Source organism: Serinus canaria, chromosome 4, assembly GCF_022539315.1.
Source record: "Serinus canaria isolate serCan28SL12 chromosome 4, serCan2020, whole genome shotgun sequence".
In the NCBI taxonomy this organism is placed as follows: domain Eukaryota; kingdom Metazoa; phylum Chordata; class Aves; order Passeriformes; family Fringillidae; genus Serinus; species Serinus canaria.
The window spans coordinates 53,209,902-53,218,208 of record NC_066317.1 but is presented as its reverse complement, the minus strand read 5'-3'; the positions used below and the strand labels follow the sequence as shown (position 1 = coordinate 53,218,208).

The 8,307-nt window shown below is 38.7% G+C and overlaps 1 protein-coding gene across 2 annotated transcripts in view; it reads left to right on the top strand.

Annotated features, from left to right (window-relative positions):
• The first annotated feature begins 1,157 nt into the window (after positions 1-1,157).
• PI4K2B (phosphatidylinositol 4-kinase type 2 beta) overlaps positions 1,158-8,307 on the top strand; it is a 21,938-nt gene continuing 14,788 nt past the window's right edge. For both annotated transcript variants that reach the window (XM_050973537.1, XM_009099878.4), the window contains exons 1-2: positions 1,158-1,470; positions 5,570-5,727. In XM_050973537.1, the coding sequence (XP_050829494.1) occupies positions 1,173-1,470; positions 5,570-5,727 (456 nt within the window). In that variant the 5' untranslated portion in view covers positions 1,158-1,172. The remainder of the gene's footprint in view (positions 1,471-5,569; positions 5,728-8,307) is intronic.

Genomic DNA, 8,307 nt, shown 5'->3' with positions numbered 1-8,307 from the left:
AAAGGGAGGTGCAGTATTACTTAACAGTACGCTGGGGAAAATGTCAGACTTCTCCCTTTTAGTTTGATCTTTTTGTTTGCTTCACGCAGAAATTAACATCTGTTTAATTTTCTGTATGGAAAATTACATCCAGTTGCTGTAACCTTCATATTTGTCTTTACTAGGCAACAAATGGCTATTAATCTGGAGTCACAGCTGACTGAGTTCACTTTTAATAGAAAGGAATAGGAACAGAAATGCAAGTGTGAGCAGATTTTATCAAATATTACAGATATTAATAGTTACACAGGTAAATGACACTCAGCTTAACTCCAAAGTCCACTGGCTGGCAGGCAACCCTAGACAAAACAAACACAAGTCCAACATTTCAGTAAGGTAATATTTTGTCAGTAAATAAGAAAAGTGATTTTTCCCAGTAATCCAGATTAGGCACATGTTAAATGCTTATACCATGCTCATAACTATGAGAATAACTAATAATAAATATATACAATTACTATTTTTAGCTGAGAACAGTATAACACATAATCTCAATTCTATGCAAGTATTTAATGCATGTATCTTTCTCCCATATTTCACCAAAACTTGAGGAAAACCCCTCTTCAATAGACAGGATTGGGAGAACGCATCCAGGCTGAAATCTGATACAGTGTGTTGGGATAATAGTTGTATTCACTTCCAGTCAATAACGCATGGGTAGTGGGAGAACATGGAAATAATGCCAATGTATTCATTCTGTTTTCTCTTGTGCTGTTTTTAGGCTTCGTTTTGTAAGTTACCGTGATGATGGTATAGAACAATGCTGCGCAAAGTTTGGGGAGGGAGAGCAGCTGGCTATGGCAAGTGGGGACCAGGAGGAAACCGTGTTCCAGGTGTAGAGCTAAGGCGAGTGCCAGGGATGTTTTTGTTAAACGTCCGGCGCTGAAAGCCGCCGTCCGAGCTCCTGACCGGCGGCTGGCCAGGAGAAGCCTCTGGAGCTGCCGCCGGCCGCCCCTGCTGGCGGCGCTGGTGCGGCCGCGGCCCCTTTAAGGCAGGTGGCGGGGCGGGCGCGGCGCCGCGCGCACGCGCGGGGCGGCGGAGCCGGAGCCGGAGCGGCGGGAGCGCCCCGAGCCCGCCCGCTCGGCCGCGCCGCCGCCTCCTCCCGCCGCCCTCGGCCCCGGCCCCGACCGCCCATGGCGGAGCCGGGCGCAGAGGAGCCCGACGAGCGGCTGCTGCTCCTCGTGGAGCCGCCGCCGTCGCCGCCTCAGGCGGAGCTGCCCCGGAGGGTGCCGCCGAGTGCGAGAGCCGCCCCCGGCGGAGCCGTGCGGCAGTGCGTGGAGCCGGGGCTCGAGGAGGTGGAGGACTCGGAGGAGTCGGAGGACTCGGGGCCCGAAGGGGATGGAGAGGACGAGCCTCTCCTGCGGGTGGCGGGGAGCGGCCGCGGGCGGCGAGCGGGCGCCGCCTGGGACAAGGAGCGCCGCGGCGCCGCAGGTACGGCCCGGGACCGCCGCTCGGCGGGACGCGCGGGGAGCGGCAGCGCGGGTCGGGCCGCGGCTCTGGGGGCAGAGGCGGCCCCTGCCTTGCTCTGTCCTTCCAGCCAGGCTACAGAGATACCTGTTGGGACTGAAGTGCGCTCTCTGTGCCGTGTCCGATGGCATAGCATCGGTGAGGGACAGAGCTGTGTTGACCCCTCTAGACGTAAGGGCTCGCTGACTGATAACGAAGATGCTACAAAAGGGTAGAAATTCCACTGCTTTGTCCCTATGTGTAGGGCTGCACGAGCTCGTTTACATCTTCATGAGTGTCTCCACTGTTACTTCTCCCCTCTCTCTGCTGCTTTGTTGGGCCTTGTTTGTTTCTGTCATGTTGTTTGAAACTTGTGCCTTTGCCTGTTTGAAAGATTGTTTTGTGGTGGGACTGGCTGCTACTTCCTGAACACCTGGAGAAGTGTCAAGTTTTCAGTTTGACTTGCGTGTCCCACTAACTACTTTTTTTGTGACCCTCGTCGTTTCGTCTTGAAAAACAAGTTAGTCTGTGTTTGTTCTTTGTTTTACTCATATGCTCACTTTGTAACCATCACATGCTTTAAGAGTTTTAGATGTGGGCTCTACTGTCATTCTTTTGGTTTTCATAAAAATGCATCATCTTTTTGTATTTTCAAATCAGTTCTTAAAGAGAGAAATACAATGTGAAAGTCCAGAAATGCAAGAACTTAGTTATTAATTTGAAAATAGATGTAAAGGTGCCCATTATCTAATTCTAACTATACTGGCAAAGTGATAAATTATGTGATATTTATTGATATTTATTGCTTACTTTCTTTTCTTTAGACTTTCAAGCTCTCTGATTTTGTGCAAGTTTCTATAAAAGTTTACATCTAGAATGGGTTTGCTGACAGAACTATGTGGAGTTCTATCACTTCTTTGTTTTTGCTGTTGTAATTATACTGTAGGATTTCTTGCCAGATTGTCAACACTTGATTCTTTTGCAACAATAGAATTTGAAAATTTTGAATTTGAAATTTTGAAAAAAAAATTGAAAATTGAAATTTTGAAAAAAATCAAAACATCCACCCCCCCCCCATGAAGTTTAACAAAATAAGTTGTGCTAATAATTCTATTTTAGTAACTGCAGAGAACTTTTATTTGTTCAGCCATAAAGACAGAAAAATCTTGTCTTTTAAGCACTGGTCTCAAGTGTAATGCATACCTGTAATGTAAACATGCCATTAAATGTTAGAGTTTTCCTGTCTTTTTCCTACAAGACTTAAGATCTTCTAAGGAGATAGTGCTTCTAGCAATGTATTTCTAGAAACTTCAGAAAGAAGCTGATGCTTCAGAGTGGAGGCTGGAGTCACATCTTACACTACTGAAGCAATTAGGATGGTGAATGCAGTGTACTACTTGGAATCTGCCCCAAAAGTGTGTAAGAAAATCTCAGAGCTGATACTGATTACAGCATCTCGTCCTTTGTTTCCTTGTCCTTACCTTTTCTGTATGTGTAACCCTTGAAGGTGCAGGATTGTGTCAGGTGGAATCAACATGCCCCAGATGTTATTCATGTATGTTATTGCAACACACAGTGTTTCCTTAATGGAGTTATGGTCAGAATAGGAGAAGATGGAATTGGTTAAAGTGGGTACCTTTAATCATGTTAATGTTTAAAAAGTATAAATCTAGCTTAGTGCTGAAGGAGTTCATACCTGTTACTCTTGAAAAGTGTATTAGTTTAGCTTAGCTCGTGTCATGCTGATTTGATGTAAGAACAGGTTGAGGTGCATATATGGATGATAGCATTTCTATCTTCTTTGGCAAGTCTTCATCATTCCAATACAGAGGCTTCACAAACTTGGGCCTTGTCCAAATTAATGTGAAAAAAGTTCTCAAGCTTGATATTTTAACTGTGTGTGTGAGCCCTGTCTCCTTAATGGGAGTTTAATGAGAAGAGTAATTTTCAAGAGTAATTGCTAGAGAAACTTTAATTATAGTTGTAAGTCTAGAGACTTACTGGGAATAAGTTGTGACATAACATGCTTTCTCAGTGGAAAACTTGATTAAAATAATTTTTGAAAAAGAAATTAACTCAAAAAACCCCAACGCCTGCCACATTCAGCAAATACTATCTTCAATTAATATGGCTTATTTTCCTATGGAGAGGGTTGATAAACTCCTTAAAAGTGCTAGTTTCCTTGTCAGCCTAAATGTTTTTGTACAGCCACATCACTGTTGTAACGTGCTTCCTAGCAGCACAGTAGCAATATTGAGCAAATAATGAACTTCAAAAATTATTTATCTTCTTTCAGCATGAAGTATAATGTTTTTTTTTGGTTTAATTTATTTTTTTTTCTGAACTTATCTTTTATGTTAGAAAAGACATGGTTGAAGAATTTCCTCAGACAGTGAGACCACTTAGTGATTCTAGATTCTAGAATAAATGCACAGAAATTAAAAACTGACCTCTGAGTCTTCCACACAGTCAACTGCAATTCATGTGATACAAAGTTCGTTTGTAGGTTTTCTTCATCTGGAAGATAATTGTGCAGAATGACTTAGCACGGATGTTGCACTTCATTTGGTAACAGTCTAATGCACAGCCCTGATTTTGCTTTCTCTGACAAAAATATGTACTTGTTGGAGCTCAGCTGTGTGAGGTAATGTAGATGTGTGGAGATAGTTGAGCCTTGACTGTGAAATAAGAACCACTGATTTAAAATGACTTTTTCCATAAAAATAAGTTTGGTTTATTTCCCTAACTAATTTGAGTACTTTGTGGCAGGAAAACCTTTGAACCTCTTCCCTCCCTCTTGTTGTCCTACTCTAAAGTCTTAAAGTGTAGTTTATCACAGCAGTATTGGCTAAATAATTAAAACAGACTCTGATCTCATGGGCTGTATCTGTGCTTTAAGATTTCTATTCCTTGTTGCAAACTTATACTAAGATTTTCCTATTTTCATGCTTTTTGACTGGTTTTGTGTGGAGTCCATGTTACTATTTTAAGTGGTGCAGGCAAGCAAGTGCTAATGTTCTAAAAAGCTTTGAAAACTGTCCTGAGCTACAAAAGAAAAAGTTTTGTTGTTTTTTTTTCTTTTTTATTTGACTCTCCATAAACTGTTAAGGAATATTTTTTTTTAATGGATTCTGTGTTGGTTGTCATTTCAGAAGGATGTATATTAAATTTCTTCAATTGCTGAAATGGGAACAAAGCAACTTTATCTGTAAAGTTTTAAATGTTTAATTTAGAATAATGTAGCTGTGTGTTAATGGAGAAATGAGCCCTAATGCACAGGCCCTTTAGAATGCACTCAGTGAACATGTGAAACAATCCTAGCCTTAAAAGAAGGTAAAATAATCTACAGTATCAAAACTTGTGAAGAAATATTTTAATTTAAATATATTTGAATTTTAAAAATTGAAAATCTGTAGTATTCTGGCACCTTCTTTTCTACTTGTCTTTATAAATGTTTGCATGGAGTCCTATAATTTGCACAAATGTCTGTACAGGCCTGACTTCTGGTCTGCAGGCAAAGAAATGCCACAAGTTGCTTACAGTGTTTTAAGGCTGGAATGGTGCTGGAGTGCAGTAGTCACTGCTGTCTTGGTTCCACTTGTGAGTGCTACATGTAGCAGATTATTCAGTGGATTAACTTCCTTGCGTTTTAGCAGATAATAAACATGTTAGCCAAGCTCTTAAATGAATGGTACAGTACTATTCTAATAGTGGATTATGGGCAGGGTACAAAAATAATATGAAAAATCTGTCATGCTTTTTTTACTGTTGTGACTTTGAAACTTTTTTTTTCTTAGATTTGTTTAATAAATAAATATTAAAAAGATAACTCCTTGAAAATTGTAAACGCTTAGCAGTGGCAATCTCAAATTTGTTGTTGCAGATTTGGCTGATTTACAAGAAAAAGTTGATTAGACATGGATAAATCAGTGGAAAAAACTTGCACTGATTAAATGGACCAGATTTTTCAGCCTGGTGTTGGATGGGTGTCAGCAGGGAAGGCTGTTGGCTTATCAGTGTGTTTGCTTACGCTTAATCTGTAGTACAAGTTGTGCTTAAGACTGGTTGTTTTCTTGTTTTTCAGGGCATACAGGACATACTGCAGATATGAATATTATTTTAGATGATCCAGAATTTGCAGAAATTGTTCTGAGGACAGAACAAGCTATAGAGTGTGGAATTTTTCCAGAAAGAATCTCTCAAGGATCCAGCGGGAGTTACTTTGCTAAGGATCCAAAAGGGGTGAGCATATTACTGCAAAGTCAGACACACCATCAGCAGCAAGCTGAATATGGAAAAAAAAATTCTATCTGGAAGCAAATTAATTTAAATAAGTTATTTAATACTTTATTGTATGCCAAAATTTATTTTAGAAAAGTTAATGCAAGTAATACTTCGATTTCTAATTATATCTTGCTGCATAAGCTAAGGCAAAATAACTATTATTTCTGCTGCAGCTTTATCACATTTTTAATGATCTGCACCAAAGGAAAACTGGGAGAAAAAATGGGCCTCTAACGTCTGAAAACAATTCAGGAATTCCCTTGTGCCGAATCTTGTTCTCTGTATGTTTTTAACTTTGCCCAGCCAAGCTCCTGATTTCAGTATGGTTTAAGTTTCTTTAGCTAAGCCTCTTATATTTTTCTCTCTTTTCTTGTTAGCTGGCCCTTTATTTAGGTCACGTCTCCTTTCTCATGTATTATTGACACATGGGCAAGAAGAGTGATATCATCAAATCTACCTTTTAACTTGTACTTGTCTGCTGAATCTTAGCTGCAAGATTTGGTTTTCCCTTCTATACTTGGTAAATGGTACCTTGAATAGTGATCAACAGTGAGGTATCCTAAGGTTACTTTGAGACAGAGAAGTAATAGTTACCTGAATCTCTCTCTTGAAAAGTAACAAGTGGTTAGCATTATTTAGTAAGAAGAAATGATGTCTCAGACATACTTTCACATTGTTTTCTTTAAATTAGAATTACTTTGGTACTGACCTGTTTCACAAAATAAGATCTCTAACTGCTCAAGTTTTGTTAATTTGCCACATATGATTTTATTTTAAGCTCAGTCAACAGCTTTTAGCTCTTGGATAGATGTAGGTGTTCATTAATCCTGAAGATCCCAGTTGTGCTGGAATTGGAAGTTGGAACACTTTGAATGCCTAGGTTTTCAGGGCATGTTCAAGATTTTTGTCATTCCCATAACAGTAATCTCCCTTTCATTTAGAAGGTAGTATCATTTTTGTTTAGGTTTTAGTCATATTATTGGTCATTAGAAAATATATTCCTGTTTTGCCAGTTAATTTTCATAGTTGTTTAGTTTGTTGTAATGGCAATTTTCTGATGATAGTTTTTACACTTTATTCAATAAGTGGGGGTTTTTAAAGCATAGGTACCTAGCATTAATATGAATAAATATGTCAATTTATGGTTTTATGTTTATGGAAAGTGGCAGAACCACCCCTTCAAAATCTTCTGAAAACTATAGTTCATATGCCTGTGTTCAGGAATGTTTGTTAGTTATTTTCTCCACCAGAATGAAGGGGATCAAAAGGAGGGTCTCTGTCTTTTTAAAGCCTGAAGGAAAACAAATCTTTCTGTAATGGCTTTGTGGGATTACTGCTATCACATGCAATGCTGTAAATATAAAAACTTCTTCAGAGTTCCAGCTTCAGGTCACTCTCTTTTGTAGTAGCTTAGATCTTTATAGATTTTCTGGTTGTGTTCTTATATACACATATTCAAACTTTATGCTCTTTTTAAAGTAGTATTTTAAAGTAGGTTTTTGTCTTATTTAATATGCAATAGGAAAAAATGTAAGTAGACAAATACTGGTTTGAATCAATAGTTTTTCAAAATTTCTGTGCATGATATATCTAAACAATATTCTAGAGTGTCAGCTAAAAATGCTTTACAACTGTTTAAGTTCTTTGAGTTTTTCTCAAGTGCTGTGCAATCAAGATTTTTTCATTCTTAGAAAGTTAGTAGACAAATCACTAGGGAAAGGAAATCATACCTTTAAACATATCATATGTGTAAATCTGTTTTGTCTGAAGCTTATCTAGGTTGATTTTGCTTGGTTTTGGTCACTAGCAAATGCCTGAGGTACTCATGAGCCCTGGCAATGGTGAGAGAGTATTTGTTCATCATTTTAGTGTAAACATAACCATAGTATTTTGGAGGGGCCATATTATTCCTTGTTTCTTATGTGGTGATTTTCTTATTGGTTTTACTTTTCTTTTGCTGTGTTGTTTTTGTTCCTAATTAAGTTTCCAATAGTGACTTGCCCTCCTCCCTTATGCAGGTCCTTGATTTGAATATAAGTATTTAGGAGAAACAAAAATTGTTTATTTCATATGGTTCAGAAATATTTGCAATGTATTTGGGATATGGGACTGTGAGAATAATGATACTGAGTGCTTAGCAGACTTTAAATTTTGCTTTTATTCTTTGCTTTTGTTCTAGAGCTTATCTGTGTTTGCTGTCTATATTAAAGGTCTGATAAAACTTCATTTTGTCAATAGTGCAACTTTCATGTGTAGAATGGATTTCAGATCCTGTTTGACTATTGCATCATTCCACTTCAGACCGGTTCTGTCACTTGCTTTCTCCCATTCCTCTTGAGTAATCTCTTCCTTATTCTGGGAAGGAGCTCATTAAAGATGTGCTAAGCCTTTTTACTGGTCACCTTCTGCAGTGCCCAAAATGAATACTAAATTACAGATAAAATAAGCTATTTCCATTAGGACACCTTATATGCTTATTTGGTTCTATCAACAAGATAAACTTCAAATTGCACAATTAAAATTGTCTTTTTGCATTTC